We start from the raw sequence: 20,210 nt of genomic DNA, 5'->3' as shown, positions 1-20,210 counted from the left end.
TTTTTCCAGTAGTCATGTATAGATGTGAGAGTTGGACTATAAAGAAAGCTGAGTGCCAAAGAATTGATGCTTTTGAACTGTGGTGTTGGAGAAGACTCTTGAGAGTCCCTTGGACTGCAAGGATATCCAACCAGTCCATCCTAAAGGAGATCAGTCCTGAATATTCATTGGAAGGACTGATGCTGAAGCTGAAACTCCAATACTTTGGCCACCTGATGTGAAGAGCTGACTCATTTGAAAAGACCCTGATGCTGGGAAAGATTGAAGGCAAGAGGAGAAGGGGATGACAGAGGATGCGATGGTTGGATGGCATCACCAACTCAATGGACATGAGTTTGAATAAACTCCTGGAGTTGGCAGTGAACAGGGAGACCTGGTGTGCTGCAGTCCGTGGGGTCACAAAGAGTCGGGCAACTGAGCGACTGAACTGAACTGTGGGTGGCTAACTTTCGCTTGACTCTTAAACAAGATAAACAAAAAAGTGATACTTGAAATCAGGTTGTAATGGATTAGAACAGTTGGGATTCTGATATATTTTCTTATCTCATGGCTACAAAATCTTTTACAGAAATGGGCAGCGAAAAGGTGTAAGGCATATAAAAAAGAAACACACAAACCTTAAAATGCACGATATACCACTCCATGTCTAAGTGTGAGTTGTAAAGAGACCTTTACTCATTCTTATTTCTTTGCAATATGCTCCTTCCATACTGGGCTCTGCTGGGGCCTTCTGCAGTCTTTCACAAGCTCTTTTAAATACAGCTCATTTCATTCCTCAGTCCTTCTGCTTTGGCTCCTAGAGCCCATCAGTGAGAAAACTCAGGAATGCTGGAAACAGTCACTTTATGTTTTAAGATTCCTGGAGGCTTTAAGGATATGTTAGGAAAGTTCTTGGCAAGAGAATCTGTAAAGTATCAGCTATCCCTGGGCTCTCAGACATGCCTCCTGAGATGTCACCAAGTACCATTCTTGGTCCAAAAAGAGGATACAAAAATGATGACTTCATTCCATTTCTTTTCTTTTCTAGGAGTTGGCCCAAACTTACCACATCAAAGCAGTACCCACATTTCAGTTGTTCAAGCAAACCAAGAAGGTATGTTTCTTTTGTAGCTGGCAGGTTGAAATTGATTATAAAGCCATCAGAGTCTAAAAAAGGCCTGCGGTATCCTGGATGGATGAAACAACTGTACTTATTTTTATAGCAATGCAATTCTTAGTTTCTGCACTTACATATTGGCAAGGAGTTAAAAAAAAAAGGGGGGGGGGTGAACTGTGAGAAATCTCCCATTCAGACCATTTGAAGTGTCCAAATCTATACGAAATACCCCACTCTTATCTCTCTCTGGGGGCATGACCATTAAAAAATAACCTTACAACAAAAGACATGATGAAATTCTTGCACAAATGTATACGCATTTTTAACAACACTTGAGTGAATGTCAGTCAAAAGCAATCACAAGGTAATATGGCCTACTGGTTGACCAGGCAGGGTCTGGATTCCAATTTCTGTGGTTCAAAAACCAGTTCTTCCATTTCCTAGCAGTTTACTTACTAAGCTCTTGGTATCTTAGTTTCTCTATCTGTAAAAACATGAATCATAGCAAGTTTCCCCTTCCCTTATAGGATTGTTTTGAAAATGAAATCAATTATCACAACTAAACTTTTTAGAGCCTTCCTGACCCACGGATATGTTATGTTAGTTGTTATCTTGAAGATATTAATGGAATGAAGTGTCTCAAATACTTTGTGTTATGAAACTAGTAATAATGTATATGACTGAGAGCATGGACACCTGTGTGTACCTTATGAAAGGTGATTTTGCAACATACTTAAGAGGAATAAACTGTTCATTCCCTTTCATACACCATCCAATTTTGGGGAACTTTTGCTGATGAAAATACCTCATGGAAAAATAAACATCTAAGTGCATGGTAATTGTAGCATTATTTCTAACAAAATATGGAAGCAATGTAAATGACTCTTTTTAGTAAAGTGGCTAAGTGATTTATGATACATCTTGTCTATGTGTGTGCTGAGTTGCTTCAGTCATGTCTGATTCTTTGCGGCCCTGTGGAGTGTAGTCTGCCAGGCTTCTCCGTCCATGGGATTCTCCAGGCAAGAAACTGGAGTGGGTTGCCGTGCCCTTCTCCAGGGGATCTTCCTGACCCAGGGATCAAACATGCACATCTAACGTCTCCTGCATTGGCAAGCGGGTTCTCCGCCACTAGCACTACCTGGGAAGCCCATCTAGTCTATGAAAGAGTAGACAACTAAAAAGAGTTGTGAATAGAAAAGAAGCAGACTCACAGACATAGAAAACAAATTAGTGCTTACGGGTAGGAGTGCAATATAGGGGCAGAGGAGTGGGAGGCACAAGCTGTTGGGTGTGACAGGCTCAAGGATGTATTGTACAACATGGGGAATAGGGCCAATATTTTATAATAACTATAAATGGAAAGCAACCTTTCAAAATTATAAAAATGTTTTAGAATTTTTTAAATGCGTTAAAAAGATTCAATAAAATAAAAAGAGTTATAAGGAATATATATAAAGTAAAAAAATTCATACTTTACTTTTAAAAAAATTATGTCTACAGTATAAAGAATGAGATCATTTGATATGCTAGCTGTAGAATTTTATTTTCAATTTCTGCTTGTCCATATGTGCTTGCTGTAACATAATTGAGGCAATAGATTTAAATAATTCTTCCCCCAAAAGATAACACTACCTGTTTCCTCTCTTGAGTTTTTACTTGAAAATTGAAACAGTTTAACACATGCCTTCTCAACTCCATTTACTTACATTATCAAATTGTTTGTGTGTCATCTTTTATTATCTTCTCTTCTCTTCCATCTCAGAAATGAAGAGGCTTCCTCCTTTGAAGTCAGTTCCATCTGTCTCTTGACCGCATCCCTCCCATCTGTGCCCTGCCTTTATCCATTAGTTATCCTGTTTCAAACCTGGTCATTGGACTCTTACTGTTGTTTGCTACCCAGCTACCATTCTCCATTCCCTGTTAGCAGTTCTCTGATTCTCCTCCAGGAAACCAAGCCCTTTCTAGTCCTTAGTCCATGTACTTCCTTAGGAGTCCATCTCTAGGTGTAGACCAGTCGGTGAACTCCATCACCATCAGGAATGGGCCCTTCACTCCAGTCAAGCCAATCCAAACCCAACCAGAGCTAATTCCAGGATTTTGCTTAAGCAACTCGGTAAAAGTCTCTTACTTTGATTGCACTGAATTTGAACTTGGAAAGATATAGTGCTAAAGCTCCTATAGCTGGCTTGCCACCACAGGGAACCTAAAAATGAAGCTACCATACAGAGGAAAGCAGAATCAGGCCAAGGAGTGCCCATGGCATTGACGGAACCCTGAATCTATGTATGTCTGAAGCCTGAACTACCTCCATAAATTCTTCAGTTATATAAACTTTGGGTTGCTTTTTCTGTCATTTGCAACCAAAACATTTCTAATGAATATATCTGTTCTCTCAGACTATTCTCTTTTATTCATAATCTAACTCTTTAAAGAATTAGATGTATTCACTGCTTCCAATTCTCATTTTCCACTCATTCCCTCATCTACGGTCTTGAAAGTTACCAAGGATCTTCTTGCACCTAGTTTAAATTCCCGTTTCTCAATCCTAGTATCCCTTGCTTACACCAAAGTGCATTAACTGATCAGTTTCTATACCCGGGAAACTTCCTCCTCTTTTGGCTTTGATCCCTGATTCCTCCCCAGGTTTTCCTCTGGCTTCTTTATTTCCAGCTGTTCTCACATGTAAGTGTTTTCCAAGGCTCTATCTTTTTTCCATTCTACCTCTCTCCATTAATAATTTCATCCCCCAATTCTAATTCTAGCTATAAATATCTTTAACTGAAACAATAGCCTCAAGTTCACACCAAAGCTCTTGTTTTCTTTTCCAAATAATTCCTTGCTCCATGTATGTCATCCTCTTATTTAAATTTTTATACCCCCCCTCTGCTGTTACCTATAGAATCAAGACTAGACCCTTGTATTCCAGTCTGAGTCGAATTTCTCCATTATTTTAACCCAGTCTATGTTCCCAAGCCCATTTTTTGTGTGACTCAGATCTTAACTTCGTATATTATTCTCATTCTCTTCCAAGTACTTGGAGTTGTTCATGTCTGATTTGAAACCCCAGTGCCTAGGAGAATCCCCCCTCTATAGAAAACACACACTTTGTGTTTGATGGTGACTCAGTTGGTAAAGAATCCACCTGCAATGCAGGAGAACCAGGTTTGATCCCTGGGTTGGGAAGATCCCCTGGAGAAGGAAATGGTAACCCACTCCAGTACTCTTGCCTGGGAAATCCCATGGAGAGAGGAGCCTAGTGGGCTATAGTCCATAGGGTCACAACAGTTGGACACTACTTAGTAACCTAGCCATCACCAGTGAGTGAACAAATGAATGAATGGGTGAAGAAGTGAATCTTGCTGTCTTTCCCCTGCATCCCCCCACCAGCTTTGTCTCCCTTCCTGATTTTGTCCTTGTATTAATCAGAACCAGAGAAAGTTTCTTGCCAGCTCAGAACAGCTTTCTGGTTTCCTTCTCTTTACAGATGATATTGCTTGATGGCTGCTGCTACTCAACAGTTTTTTCCCTGTTTTATAAAAATAAAACTTTGGATTCTCAGTTGATTCTGTATCTAGGCTCTGGAGCAAATCCATAGCCATGCTTTTGAGGAAAGACTTGATCCTGTTTGGTCTCAGTTCTATCTGGAGGTAAAAGAGCCCTGCCCTAGGGGTGGAGCAACCTCTTATCATCAAGTATTTCTTAACTGGTGTCTGTAGGGTATGGATCCCTTTTAAATTAATGGAACAGAATACCTGTATTCTAGGGATCACTAAGGAGCTTAAATTTGAATTTTATGAATTTTATGCTGATTAGCTAATGGAAAATAAAGTCAAATGACCCTGTCCATTAAGCTGATCTACCTCCCTGTATTCTAACTGCAGAGTCATCCAGCAAGCCTTTGATTATCACATGGATATTTATCTCCCAAGAAATTTTCTTGAGACTAGAATTTCTTGTTGAATAGCACTAAATTAGCATGCTGATTATAGAGTTAATTTTTAAAACTTGGTATGTTTATGTCATGATATCAAATGTTCAGATGCTAAGTCATGTCCAACTCTTTGCAACCTCATAAATTGCAGCATGCCAGACTTCCCTGTCCTTCTGTGTCACCCACAGTTTGCTCAAACTCTTGTCCATTGAGTCAATGATGCCATCCAACCATCTCATCCTCTTTTGGCCCCCTTCTTCTCATGCCCTTGATCTTTTCCATCATCAGGATCTTTTCCAAGAGTCAGCCAGACTTCCCTGTCCTTCTGTGTCACCCACAGTTTGCTCAAACTCTTGTCCATTGAGTCAATGATGCCATCCAACCATCTCATCCTCTTTTGGCCCCCTTCTTCTCATGCCCTTGATCTTTTCCATAATCAGGATCTTTTCCAAGAGTCAGCTCTTCGCCTCAGGTAGCCAAAGTATTGGAGCTTCAGCTTCAGCATCAGTCCTTCCAATGAATATTCAGGACTGATTTCCTTTAGGATTGGCTGGTTTGATCTCCTTGCTGTCCAAGGGACTCTCAAGAGTCTTCTCCAGCACCACAATTCAAAAGCATCAATTCTTCGGTGCTAAGCCTTCTTCATAGTCCACCTCTCACATCGTACCTGACTACTGGAAAAGCCACAGCTTTGACTATATAGACTTTTATTGGCAAAGTGATATCTCTGCTTTTTAATATGCTATCTAGGTTTGTTACAACTTTTCTTCCAAGGAGCAAGTGTCTTAATTTCATGGTTGCAGTCACTATCCACAGTGATTTTGGAGCCCAAGGAAATAAAATCTGCCACTGTTTCCATTTTATTCCCCATCTATTTGCCATGAAATGATGGGACCAGATGCCATGATCTTAGTTTTTTGAATGTTGAGTTTTCAGCCGGCTTTTTCACTCTCCTCTTTCACCTTTATTAAGAGGCCCTTTAGTTTCTCTTCACTTTCTGCCATATGGGTGGTGTCATCTGCATATCTGAGGTTGTTAATATTTCTCCCAGCAGTCTTGGTTTCAGCTTGCGAGTCATCCAGCCCAGCATTTCACATGCTGTACTCTGAATATAAGTTAAATAAGCAGGGTGACAGTATACAGCCTTGACATACTCCTTTCCCGATTTTGAACCAGTCCGTTGTTCCTTGTCCAATTCTAACTGTTACTTCTTGACGTGCATACAGATTTCTCAGGAGACAGGTAGGGTATTCTGGCATTCCCATCTCTTTAAGAATTTTCCATAGTTTGTTGTGATCCATACAGTCAAAGGCTTTAGCATAGTCAATGAAGCAGAAGTAGATGTTTTTCTGGAATTCTCTTGCTTTTTCTGTGATCCAGTGGCTGTTGGCAACTTGATCCCTGGTTCTTCTGCCTTTTCTAAATCCAGCTTGTACATCTGGGTCATGGACTGTTGAGCCTGGCTTGGAGAATTTTGAGCATTACCTTGCTAGCATGTGAAATGAATGCAATTGTGCAGTAGTTTGAACATTCTTTGGCCTTGCCTTTCTTTGGGATTGGAATGAAAACTGATCTTTTCCAGTCCTGTGGCCACTGCTGAGTTTTCCAAATTTTTTTGTTTGTGTGTATATGTAATCATATCTCCAGAAGGATTCATATCTGTAGCAATTGAGATATCATTTGAAAACCTGTGGAAAAGATTTGTAATGCTGGTTCCAACTGACAAAAAATGTCAATCTTCTGTGCAAAAGACAAAGGCATCAAAAAAATGGGGTGGGAGAGAAATATAGACACAGTATTATAAATCTTTTGGGCTTGCCCAGTGATCCAGCTGGTAAAGAACCCACTTGCCAATACAGGAGATGCAAGAGACTCAGGTTTGATTCCTGGGTCCGGAAGATCCCCTGGAGAAGGAAATGGCCACCTACTCCAGTATTCATGCCTGGAAAATTTGATGGACAGAGGAGCCTGGTGAGCTACAGTCCATGGGGTTGCAAGAGTCAGACACGACTTAGCGACTAAACCACCACAACCAGCACTACCACCAGCGAATTTACCCCCACCTGTCAATAGGAAGGCTGCCTGTAACATTCACCATTTTCCTGGGGTGGCGAAAAATTCAGTTCAGTTCTCAGAGACCACTTCCATAAATGTTCTCCTCTTTCTTCTGGCACGGCACACCTGAAAATTGACTTATGGAAGCAGTTAACTGCTACTTATCTAGTATTTTTAAAACCCCTAGAATTGAGCTGTTATGAAGAAATGTTATGAGAAATGTCTTTACATTTCTGGTAAAACATCTGGCAAAGAGCCACTGTCCATTAATGTCTTTTAAAATGTACACTGTATAAAAAACCTTATGGTAATTCCTCATAGGACTGAGAGTTAGGGGAATGTTCGCCTCCCTTGAAAATATGATCAGCTTCCTCTCATTAGACCAGAAGACTTAGGGAATCCCTTGGGTTTCTCTCTTTTCATTGCTGCCAAAAATCTCAGGATTACCTCTCCTACTCAAACACAGTAGTCTCCCTTACCTTCAGTTTCCTGGCGTTTCCTAACTGCCAACTCCACCCTGGATCATCCTTTAATGGTTTTATTATATATTTTTGGATACTTTTATGTATTTTTGGCTGTGCTGGGTCTTTGTTGCTGTGCAGGTTTTTTCCTCTAGTTGCGGCAAGCGGGGGCCACTCTCTGATTGCTGTGTGTGGGCTTCTCGTTGCGGTGGCTTCTCTTGTTGTGGAGCATAGACTCTAGGGCAGGCAGGCTTCAGCAGTTGAGGCATGGGGCTCAGTAGTTGCAGCTCCCTGGCTCTAGAGCACAGGCTCGATAGTTTTGGCACACAGGCTTAGTCGCTCTGCTGTATATAAGATCTTTCCAGGTCAGAGATCGAACCTGTCTTCCCTGCATTGGCAGGCGGATTATTTACCACTGAGCCACCAGGAAAGCCCCTGGTTTTATTATCTTAGCCTCTTGAGTCTTGCTCATTCGAAATATTCACAAAGCGCATAGACTATCCACAAAATAAAACTTTAAAACTCTAAATCAAATGAAGCTACATAACCATGACCTAGGGTTATGGTGGATAATGGGCCTTCCCTGCTGCTGAAAGTTTCCATGCAGAGGTTGGGTGAACATCTGGCTGGGATGAGCTGTAAACAACAGCTATAATTATTTTACAGTTTTAGGCCAAAGGCCAGCCAAAGCAAATTCCAGATAATAAATACAGTGGGATTGTTCTTTCCTGCTCTGCCCCTGAGTGTTTTCATCTAGGCCATCATAGTGTGTTCCAGTAAGATTCACTGTGGTTAAAAAAAGAAAGAAAGATAGCATGGAAACATATATACTACAGTGTAAAATAGATAGCCAGAGGGAATTTGCTGTATGACTCAGCGAACTCAAACTGGGGCTCTGTAACAGCCTAGAGGGATGGGGTAGGAGGTGGGAGGGAGGTTCAAAAAGAAGGGGCCATAGGTGTACCTATGGCTGATCCATGTTAATGTGTGATAGAAATCAACACAATATTGTCAAACAATCTCCTTCAATTAAAAATAAATAATTAAAAAAAAAAACTAAAAAGAGAAAGAAAACAAAAAATAAAAATGCATTCCTCTGGCGTCTTTCAGATGGGACACCCAAAATCTTGGCTGATTTTTGTGACCAGAATATTACACTATATTCTGTTAACAGTAGTTCATAAACTTGTTTATAGACCCTCTTAAAATCCAATGGAGACTATAAACTCTTTCCATAAGAATATATGTATGCACCTAAATCGAAATGTGCATATATTGCTAGGCTATTCAGTGAGCCTGTGAAGCCAATCACTAGATCCCCTATGTTCATAACATTGGTTCCAGACTGAAATTGGTAGAAGTCTGTGGAGTAGAGAAGGAAGAGTAACAGAGATTTGCCAGGTCTTAGTCAACTGCTTAAATATGGGCCAACTCTAAAAAATTGGTTCCATCTTTTCATCTTTTGGGCTTCCCTGATAGCTCATTTGGTAAAGAATCTGCCTACAATGTGGGAGACCCTGGTTCGATTCCTGGGTCAGGAAGATCCCTTGGAGAAGGGATAGGCTACCCTCTCCAGTGTTCCTGGGCTTCCCTTCTGGCTCAGCTGGTAAAGAATCCGCCTGCAATGCGGGAGACCTGGGTTCGATCCCTGGGTTGGGAAATAAATCCCCTGGAAAAGGGAAAGCCCACTTGAGTATTCTGGCCTGGAGAATTCCATGGACAGTCCATGGGGTCACATGGGGCCACAGACACAACTGAGCAACTTTCACTTTCACTTTTTCATCTTTTGATATGAGAGTAAGATGGTTTCCCAAAGCACTTAGGAAAGCTGCGAGTGAAGGGATGTAAGTACATAGATGTTAACAAATGAGTTATTCACAAATGAATAATTCAGAAGAACTGAGCTCTCATTTTAAGTGAGAGGAAGCTCTTGCCCTTATGGGTGTGAATTGTGGGCTCCAGCTGAGGACACGGATGTCATTTTCAGCAAGCGCCCTCCTTGAAGGAGGCACAGAGATGAAAAGAATCCCAAGTGGGCAGCACCACTAGGTGCTGGAAAGAGGATAGTGTTGGAAGCAGCAGTCACATACTCAGCATCTTCAAGGGCCAGGCAGGGACAATAGATGAGATAGTAGAAGTGAGGAGAATGGTGGTCCCTGGAGAATCACCCTCCCAAATGGTCTTTGTTCATCTTCATAAAAATGTTAAAATGTATGACATCAGATTTCAAATACATTATTTTAATGCATTTGAATGTGGTTATTTAAACAATGTATTGATGGACTTATTGGATATTGCTGGGGGAAAAGAAGTTTGTAATCACGAACTTTATTCCAAATAATAAAATTGTCATTTTACTTGTATTAAAAAAAAAATATATATATATATATATATGCTGCACCCTAAAAAAAAAAAAAACAGCATTTGACCCACCACTCCAAAAAAATGTCTATGGCTGACTTGCCATCTTTGGAATCAAATGATGGTAAGTTAAATTCCAGGTCTGCTTCTTATTAGTGAGGATCTTGGGAATGTACCTTAACCACCTTTAGGCTCAGTTTCATTCTTTATAGCGACAACATCATGTGTCTTTGAACCTTGATCATGAAAATTTGTGACAATGTAAATAAAGTACCTCACGCTAGACTTGGTGTATACTATGAAGTGTAGCTATTATTCGAGCCCTAGGACCTAGCTGTGTACCTATCTCCCTGAAAAATTATATGTAAATAGAAATATAGAAATAAAGGTTATTGGAGACCTCTAAAGCTCTTTGAGTAACTACAGTATGCATTTAAGCTAAGTCATCTTAGTATTCTGGAGTTACCTACCCAGTGGTTTCGGTCTTAATAGATTGTGGCTTCCCAGGTGGCCAGAGAGGTGAAGAACCCACCTGCCAATGTAGGAGACATGAAAGATGCAAGTTAGATCCCTGCGTCAGGAAGATCCCCTGGAGGAGGGCATGGCAATCCACTCCAGTATTCTTGCTTGGAAAGTCCCATGGACAGAGGAACCTGGTGTGCTCCTGTTCATAGGGTTGCAAAGAGTTGGACACAACTGAAGCAACTTAGCCCACACAGTTACAGAGGCATTCTGCATGAGGGGAAAAAGAAAAGAGCTTTCACATGGTCTTCAGGGCTCTGAGAGGTGTCAGTGCCTAGAAGGGATTACATATCAGCCCCATGAGCATCTAATGTGTTGGCAGAGATTAATTGACTGGAGGAGGCAAGAACTAAGTGAACATGAAGGGAAAGCCAGAGAAGTACAGCAACTATTTATCACCATTTAGCAACCTTGCTAAAGATTGCTAAAGATACAGCTCTCAGCTTTAGCAACTTAAAGGCAGTAATTACTTGTGTAGTATGTCTTTTCTCCAGGGCAGGGTTTTGGGTGAGGCAAGATACTGTACTTACTGGGTGGAAACGTGTCTTCATTTGAATTTTTGATGTTTTGTTTATCATGGGTTTTTTTGCATTAAATTTTAATACTTTTTTTAAAGTACTAAGATATTATTTATCTTCATTACTAACATTTTTTGGCACCCCTTAAATTTTCCACCCTAGTCCCAGCCCTGTTCTTCTCTGAATTTTAAATTTGTTGAAATTATAGGAGTGTTTGATTCAGTGATTCACAGAAGTTTTAACAAGACTCAATAAATAGCATGTTATAGTCATAGCTAAGATTTATTACAGCAATAAACATAGAGTTAAAGCAACAAGGGAAAAAAAGATAGGCATTGTTGGAGTCTAGAAAGGTCCAGCACAAATTTCTGATGTTCTTCCTTGTCCAGGGCTACTTAGCAGTACCTAAGTTTCTAAGTACCCCTGGACAGGCACTCCCTAGCAGGAACTTCAAGGATATGTGTGGAATATCTCTGCCTAGGGATGCCTTTTTGAGTCTCTGGGTCTGAGTTCTTTTATATGGGGACTGGTCACAATGACATAACTTGCTAAGCAAGCATTGCTTCACAACCAGCCATAACAATGGAAACTCAACAGTAAAACCAGGTGCTCATCATCATTATAGATGTTTATGCAAAGCAGCTTAATAAGCCAGCAATGGCATAGTCCATTGCTCCTGAGGTATATACAACAAAATCATCCATCACTCACGCAAGAAACACTTGGAGGACCACAATCCCCGGGACTAAGTGAAGTCATGGTTCTCTTGGAGACACACTAGGAATAAGCAACCAGCCCTGTTACGTTAACCTTTTTTCTCACATGGATTCATGTGGAAAATTGAAGTGTCACCTTTATTAAAAGTAATAAAGTGCAAATTGTGGTAATTGAAGAACATGGCTTAGATCCATGTCAAAAGACTTTCCACTAGATTCTTGGAACCTAGACCTTGAGATGACCCATCTATGGGTGAATCTGGAACTGTAGAAGACACAGTTAACCCACCCAGGTGGAGGAAATACTACTGTTTTTGTAATGGTGAAAAAAAAAGTGTTAGTTATTCAGTTGTGAACGACTCTTTGAGACCCTGTGGACTGGAGCCTGCCAGGCTCCTCTGTCCATGGAATTCTCCAGCCAAGAATACTGGCATGGATAGCCATTCCACCCTCCAAAGGAATCTTCCCGACCCTGAATGAACCTGGGTATCCTGCCTTGCAGGCAGATTCTTTACCATCTGAGCCAAAGGGAAGCTGCTTTTTGTAACTATTTAGCCCCCAAAGGGAGGGTGATAGCTTTCCAGAGCTATCTTTAAAAGGCAGATTTAGGCTTACTTCCAATATGCTTTCCAGAAGGAGACAGACCTGTCCCTTGAGTAGACAATCCTATAAGGAAGAGGAGGACAGGCATGAGCTCATTCCTTTGTCTAGGCTCAGCTGATAAACTTACCTTTGAACTTAGGGAGAAGAAAGTGAAGGAATATAGTGAACAGGTATATTTTCCCAATGCTGGACAGTTGAGCAGATTGCTTAATGGAAACGTAAAAACAATAGTATATGCCATTGAAAGGAATGGCTCCAAAACTATTTTTATCCCCGAGAACAAAATTCCCTCCCACTCTTCCAGTAATGGGCAGGATAACATTTTCTCTGGCCAGAGTCCAAAATCACTTGTCATACTTTCAATGTAGCTTAACATAAATTCCTACAACACTAGATTCATGCCTCTTTTTTCCCCTCCAACAGAAAGCCACCTTGTCCTGAGTGACTGACTTTCAGGCAGCTTCAGTTGATGGCATAGTTATTCATAGTTGGCAAACTATGGCCCCAGGGACAAATCTGACCCTCAGTTTTACTGGGACACAGCCGTGCCCATTTGTTTAATTATCTACAACTACCTTTGCACTACAATAGCTGTTTTTGTTGCAGGAAGGGGGACCCCTTCCAGGGCCTAAGAGTGGCCTCTTGTCTAACACTCGGAAATGAATTGTCTGAGGAGATGCATGTGTTGAAAAGCAAAAGATTTGATTGGGAAAGCGTGCCTGAGCAGAGAGCAGGAAGGTAAGGGAACCCAGGAGCACTGCTCTTTGATGTGACTCGCAGTCTCAGGTTTTATGGTAATAGAGTTAGTTTCCGGGTTGTCTCTGGCCAATCATTATGACTCAGGGTTTTTCCTGGTGGCACGCGTATCTCTCAGCCAAGATGGAGTCAGTGAGAAGGATTCTGGGAGGTTGGTAGGACATATGAACTGGCATCTCTTCTCTCCTTTAGACCTTTCCCAAATTCTTCTGGCTGATGTAGCTTGTTAGTACCACATTCCTTACCAGGACCTCCTGTCATAAGATAACTCACCCAAGTTGTTACTATCATGCCTAGCCAGCTGGGGTAGTTTTAGTCAGTGGTTCTCCTAATAACTTGAGTAGATTTTTCTTTAGTAAAAGGAAATTTATTGCTGCATTATCATTATAAAAATTATACTGTATTTTCAATATTATATAACTTTATAGATTTATAGAGAAAAAAATTTAGATTTACATAAAAGTTGCAGATAGTACAGAGAGTTCATTTAAGTAGTTTCGACAGAGACCATATGGCCCGTAAAACCTAAGATGGGTATTACCAGGTCCCTTACCGAAAAAGTGTTTATGCCACCAGTGTTCTGAGAAACAGGTGCATAGGCAGTTTCTAACTCTACTACAGGAAAATGAAAGTGAATTAGTATGTTATCAAAATCTCACTACTGGAACAAGTTGAGAAAAGGGCCAGTATAGATTAAGGAAAGATTAGCTAACAGATTACTTTATATGCTTTTTTCTTAAATTCAGGTGCAAGTAAGTTCAAGTTGTTTGAAACAGACTATTTCAAAGAGGCTGTGTCTTCTTGGTTAGATTTTGCTCAGCTCCAAAAACCTTAATTTACCTGCTTGCATTTGCAGAGTCTGCCCTGGGTGTTGTGAAAGTGAAAGAGGAAGTGTGCAAATACCTGCAATAAGATGCAGATGGTTCTGAGGAAAGAATGAGTGTGGCTGGAGTCAGAGAGTCAGAGAAAAAAGCCAAGATAGGAACCAACTGTAATTAACCCTATCCACCTCTCAGTAGAAGGCTGAGGTACTTTTAAACATTCCTTTGTTGGATATACCCTTTTCATTTTATTAATCACATATAATTTCTTAGAAGAAAAAGAGTATCATATTATTTCAATTATAAACTTGTATTGTTCATACAAGTATTTCCACAGCCCATCCCCCAAGAAGTATCTTGTGTGGGTTAGTTTGGTTGGGCTTTTTGGTTTATGTTGGTTGTTGCTGTTGCTTTGAGAATTTCATTGCTGCTGCTGTTGTTTCTAACTACAGATGTCTGAAATTGTTGAACTTTCACACAAGTGGTCCAAATGTAACTTCAGTATTCACTCAGTTGTGTATCAACTGATCAAAGTATTTTATACTTATTCTATAAGGACATCACTAGCCAGACTCTTTGATGTATATTCTTAGCAGTCACTGCCTCACCAGCACCCTTGCATTTTCCCAGTGGCAGGAATAAACTCTTTATAGGTGATTGCTTGTCTTTGGCATAAAAAACTGCCTCTGGTTGCACCTGGGTGGTGGGTAAATGGGGGGGTGGGGGGTGGTTCATGTTATTATTCTCTATTTTTGCATATGTTTGAAAATGTCCATAACGGAAGTTTGGGTTTTCTATTTATTTATTTATTTGGCTGTGCTGGGTCTTAGTTGAGGCACGCAGAATCTTTAGTTATGGCAGGTAAACTTTTAGTTGTGACGTATAGAATCTACTTCCCTGACCAGAGATGGAACCTGGGCCCTCTGCATTGGGAGCATAGGGTCTTAGCCACAGGACCACCAGGAAACCCTGGGGTTTTTCTTTGCACTGATTGTTGGACATAGTTGGTGGTTCTCTAATGCATGAACAACCACCACATATTCCACTGGTCTTTGCAAACTGGAGCTTGAAATTTTCATTAGCAGTCATTACTAGGGGGGCAGCTGTACAAGAAAAACGAAGACGTTGAGAAGAGCAAGGTTAACACTACTTCTTAATGCTTCAATGTAGAGCATGCTTTGAGAGGTACAACTAAACATTCAGGTTAAAATGAAAAAATATTTTGGGCAGAAATTAGATATTAATGGCCTTGCAAATATATCCCTTCGAAAGAAAGCTACTTGTGAAATGAGCCCTTATCAGTAAACTGCTCCTCATTTGTTACCTACATTTATTAAACTCCTGTATGCTAAGACCTGTGCTAGACCGGGAGACACAAAGATAATGTTTGCCTTTGTCAGACTGGACAAAGAAAGAGTAAGATAGATAACACCTAATCCCCGAAACTCAGCACTGAGTCTTGGACCCGGCCCTCAAAGACCAGGATTCAGCTTAGCTCATTCACTTCAGGGTTGCTGCTGCTGCTGCTGCTGCTGCTGCTGCTAAGTCGCTTCAGTCGTGTCCAACTCTGTGCGACCCCATAGACGGCAGCCTACCAGGCTCCCCCATCGCTGGGATTCTCCAGGCAAGAACACTGGAGTGGGTTGCCATTTCCTTCTCCAATGCATGAAAGTGAAAAGTGAAAGGGAAGTCGCTCAGTCGTGTCCGACTCTTCGCGACTCCATGGACTGCAGCCTACCAGGCTCCGCCCATGGGATTTTCCAGGCAAGAGTACTGGAGTGGGTTGCCATTGCCTTCTCCCACTTCAGGGTTAATACCATTCTAATAGAGCACCTACTCTGGGTAAGGTTCTGAGCTAGATACTAAAACTGTGGAGGAAAAATATAGTCCCCATCCTTGGTCTAGTGGAGAAGATGGGTAATAAAATCAACTCTTGGATTCTGGAATTGCACTGGCTACTCTGAGATGACAGAAAAAGACTTCAGGGAAGTCTTCATGAGTTAAATCTTAAAGGATTACTAAGTTTAGCAAGTGATTAAAAATGAGCAGAAGCAGAGAGTTATAAAGTGTCTCTGGTATGAGGTCAGGAATTATTTGGTAATCATCCACCAAGAGTATTTAATTATCACTAGAACGTGAGCTCTGTGGTGGGATTTTGTCTTGTTTTGTTCATTGTATGTCTGGATCGTGTAGGCACTCATTAAGTATTTATTAAATGAACAAACAAATCCAGCTATAAATTGTTGCTTGAGTCCGGAGTTTATGGTAGAGAACGACAGTGCGGGTTGAAAAGATAAAATCAAGGAATCCCTGTAAGAAGCTTGAATTTTATGATGATGGAAAAACACTCAAGAATTTCACAAAGAAAAATAACATGGCAGGATTTGTGTTTTTGAGCTTTGAGAGGAAGAAGAAGTCTCAGGGGCATAAGACTGGAGAAGGAAACAAATTGTTCAGTTCAGTTCAATTCAGTTCAGTCGCTCAGTCATGTCCGACTCTTTGCAACCCCATGAATTGCAGCACGCCAGGCCTCCCTGTCCATTACCAACTCCCGGAGTTCACTCAAATTCACGTCCATCGAGTTGGTGATGCCATCCAGCCATCTCATCCTCTGTCGTCCCCTTCTCCTCCTGCCCCCAATCCCTCCCAGCATCAGAGTCTTTTCCAATGAGTCAACTCTTCACATGAGGTGGCCATGGTATTGGAGTTTCAGCTTTAGCATCATTCCTTCCAAAAAGCAAAGTGTAAACTGTTGCTAAAATCCAGGGGAAAGTTGATTGGGTAAAAACCATGGAATTCAGACACAAATTCAATGTCACCTAAAGCCACCAAATGGTTAGCATGAAGAAGACTGGCAGTACCAAGTGCTGTCAAGCATGTGGGACAAGCAGAACACTTATCCCCTGCTTGTGGAGTTTACATTGATGCAATCTCTTTGAAAACCTGTTGGGTAACTCCTACAAAAGCTGAACTCAGTAATCCCCCTTTCAGGTAAACTACAGAACCCAACAAGAATGGGTGTTCATATGCCCCCAAAGATGTCTGCACAAAGGATGTTCCTAGCAGGACTCTTGGTCATAGCCCAAATGGATAAACTGTGTTATAGTCATGCAATAGAATACTAAAAAAAAAAAAAAAGCTGAAAATGAATGTATGGCCGTTACACAGATAAATCTCAGAAACATCATGTTGAGTAAGAAGCCAGGCGCAGAAGAATACACACAACATACTATAGAATTCCATTTATAAAAGTTCAAAGACAGACCAAGCCCATTTGTGGTGAAAAATCTGGAGTAGACTTTGGCTTTGGGCACAGGGCAATGCCTGGGTGCGAGGAGCTAAGCTATATCTACGTCCTGATCAGGACATGGTTATACGAGTGGGCTGTCTCTTGTAATAACTCGCCAAGCTGTATGCTGCCATTTGTGTGATGTTCTGAATATATATGAATGTTTTAAGTGGCCTTGGTTTCCTGGCTCAGGTACCTGGGTGGGTGATGGTGGCCCTGTATTAGATTCAATGAATCTAGAAGAAAGAGGAGTCAAATTCCACGGTTGCCAAGGCTCTTAGTGCATTTGTGGCTTCTGGATGCCCAAGTCATAGCATGGGCATACCACAATCCCTATGGTCATGGAAATCACCCCTCCCTGGAAATCTCCCTTTGAGGTGAGCCCTCCTGTTTCTAATATCCCTACAGATTGTGCCACCCCTCTATTCAGGGAACTCTCATCCAAAAAGAGAAGCCCATTTTTAGGGGCCCCCAAACTCTTTGGCTCCATGCTGCTTTTTGGCAGTGGGGGAGATCCTAAAATAAGGAGTCAGAATCAGATCTACTAGAATCATTGCCATAAGAATGATAAAATAGCATCTCCTAGACTACCGGGGGTGCGGGGGACTGTCTAGAATTACGTGGCAGTGGACATGGGGAACAGACACACCTTGGGAACTTCTCATCCCTTCTTTGCCAGCGCCTTTCTTCTGCTCAGCTATTGCGTGTGCCTTCACTGGAGTCAAGCCACTCCTGAAGCAGAGGAGTAGAGGATAGAGACTCAGGAGGAACCTTGGACAGAAGCCACAAGGAAGGATAAGTGGGAGCCACTACAAACATAGTTAAAAGCAGGGGGAAAGACAGACTGAGACTGGAGTGAACCCCAAACCTCTCCCACCCTGCTTTCCACCCCAGCATCGGTTAGAGACCAGGGACAAAGTTCCTTTCTGACCAGATTGAGCTGTCTAGGAAGTCCTAATATCCCCAAGTGAAAAGAGTGAAAAAAGCACGCCCAAGCTCCTAGCTCCCAGCCCCCAGCTTCATGGAGCATGCCAAGCAGGCAAAGGCTGGCTTCCTTTGCCTCATCTTGATCAGGAGTTTCCTAGCAATGGGTTCAGTACTTTGGTCAGTTGGCTAAGCTTACCATCCTTTTTCTACCCCTGGCCAAGCTGGTCATTCAGGTGACCAAGTCCTACCTATGTTACTGCCAAGACTTCTTGGCTTGGTACCTCCCCTAGCCTGAGAGGAGCATGAGACTCCCATCATGCCCTAGAGGCTCCATCCAGCTGCCACTGACTGTTAAGAAAGAGCCTTTTGCAGATCCTTTCTGACACCTTCCTCCCCTGGTGGCCAAGGCCAAGAAAACTAGTTATAGAGGAGATGGCTACAAACCAGACAATCCAGATAAAACATGAAATTCTGCACCCACACTTAGGTAACCCTATTCTCGAGAATCAAAAGAGCAATTTGCTGTTATAGAAGTGGATCCCTGAGCGAGCCGGTAAGTGAAATGGGATCAAGACAGAGGCACAAGAGTGGGGTTGACTTTCAAGAAATAGAATGAACCATGATGCCCACAGGCGCCATGCTGCTACCTGGGAAGCAGAATCAGTACATGTGGGCGTAGTTTCTTCCCTGTTGCACACAGAGCACTGAAAGTAGTTCTAGACTTTTCTAACCCCTACCCCCAAAGTCCTAACACCATTTCTGGCTGCTGAAACCTCCCTCACTAGAAACTCAAGTCTTCACCAAATCTCAGCTTCAGTTTACCCACACTCTTCCTTTTCTCCAGCGCACCTCAAACAACTGGTACAGAACTGATCATGAAGAGTAAGGGTCTTTAACTTCCATATTTCATCAGATATAAGATGTTCATTGATAGATGCACCATCCTAATTCAGAGATGTGAAAAATTGAAAAGAAAATGTGCTTCTTAGAATCATTATTATTACCTGAACTAAAGTCAGGGCATGGGAAATCACAAGCCATTTGACTTTAGGGGATCATGTATATGAATTAGCAAGCCCTCAAGATCAGTGTATAAATGCCCTGAGAAGTTTCGATGATCAGCTTTCCTCATTTCCAGCAACATGATATATTTTAGATCTTAGCTTAGAGGAATATCATGGAAAATTACATAAATCTGTTAGCATAAGCAATTTTGAAAAGGTGCCAAAAAAAACATCAGAAATTTAGTGTGTTAATGTGTATTTCTATCTAAAGTTTATCTAATTTCTATCTTGCAGACGATGGAAATGAATAGTGGATAAATTTATAAACAGGAACAAAATTCCACAAAGCTTCATCTTTGCCATATTTGAACCAATAAATATTTCACCTTTGTGTATTTGTGAACAGATTTTTGAACTTTGTGGAGCTGATGCTAAAAAACTGGAAGAAAAGATTCGAGAATTCATGTAAGCTGATCTCCAAGACAAAATACACTTGCAGTGTTTTAAAAGGCCACAGTGAATGTGTTGTGTTTTTATTTCCAGCAAACATTGTGGTGTTCTATGGATCGCTCTCCTGATGCTTTACAGGTTGAATTCCATATCGCAATCTCACTGCAAAAATCGTCAAAACTCTTGTGCTGTCAGAGATCGTGTCATTTCCATTCTTTTAGCCTTGCACAGCTAAGTAATACCAGTTCAGTGAGAAGGTTTTCCAGAGATGGCAGAAGACGGGATCTATCATAGCAATCAAGAAACATATAGAAGTCTTATTGGCTTGGTGCACTCCAAATATATAGCAGACTCTTCCCAATTGATCCATTGTTTGTGGTACAAAATTCTTCTCCAGTGCATCACCTTGTATTGGAACCATGTCATTGCATAAAAGAAAGCAAGGTGTATAGCTATGGTTACATGTATAAATACTTACTGTGTGCTAGGCAATATGCCAAGCCTGTAGCTGAGATTTGGCCGCTGTACACCAATACCAAATGGAACCTTAGAGACAGAGTTTTGGGTGAAGCAGGGGAAAAAAACAAAAACAACTGCTTTATTGCTTTACCAGGCAAAGGAGGCCATGCCCTCAAAACTACACGTCCTGACCTGGAGAGGGTAGTGAGGAATTTTATAGTAATTGTTCAAAGAGGAGGGT

The 20,210-nt window shown here is 41.4% G+C and overlaps 1 protein-coding gene across 4 annotated transcripts in view; it reads left to right on the top strand.

Moving 5' to 3' along the window:
* Positions 1-19,572, top strand: part of TXNDC8 (thioredoxin domain containing 8) — a 33,322-nt gene extending 13,750 nt beyond the window's left edge. Inside the window, exons 4-5 of one of the 4 annotated variants that reach the window (XM_006048675.4) lie at positions 1,028-1,093; positions 19,467-19,572. In XM_006048675.4, coding sequence (XP_006048737.1) covers positions 1,028-1,093; positions 19,467-19,529 — 129 coding nt within the window. In that variant the 3' untranslated portion in view covers positions 19,530-19,572. The other 3 variants (XM_025282210.3, XM_044940424.2, XM_025282215.3) reach the window with 3 other exon arrangements.
* The last annotated feature ends 638 nt before the right edge of the window (positions 19,573-20,210 follow it).

Source organism: Bubalus bubalis, chromosome 3 (assembly GCF_019923935.1).
Source record: "Bubalus bubalis isolate 160015118507 breed Murrah chromosome 3, NDDB_SH_1, whole genome shotgun sequence".
NCBI lineage: Eukaryota > Metazoa > Chordata > Mammalia > Artiodactyla > Bovidae > Bubalus > Bubalus bubalis.
This window is presented reverse-complemented; position numbering and strand designations above follow the sequence as displayed.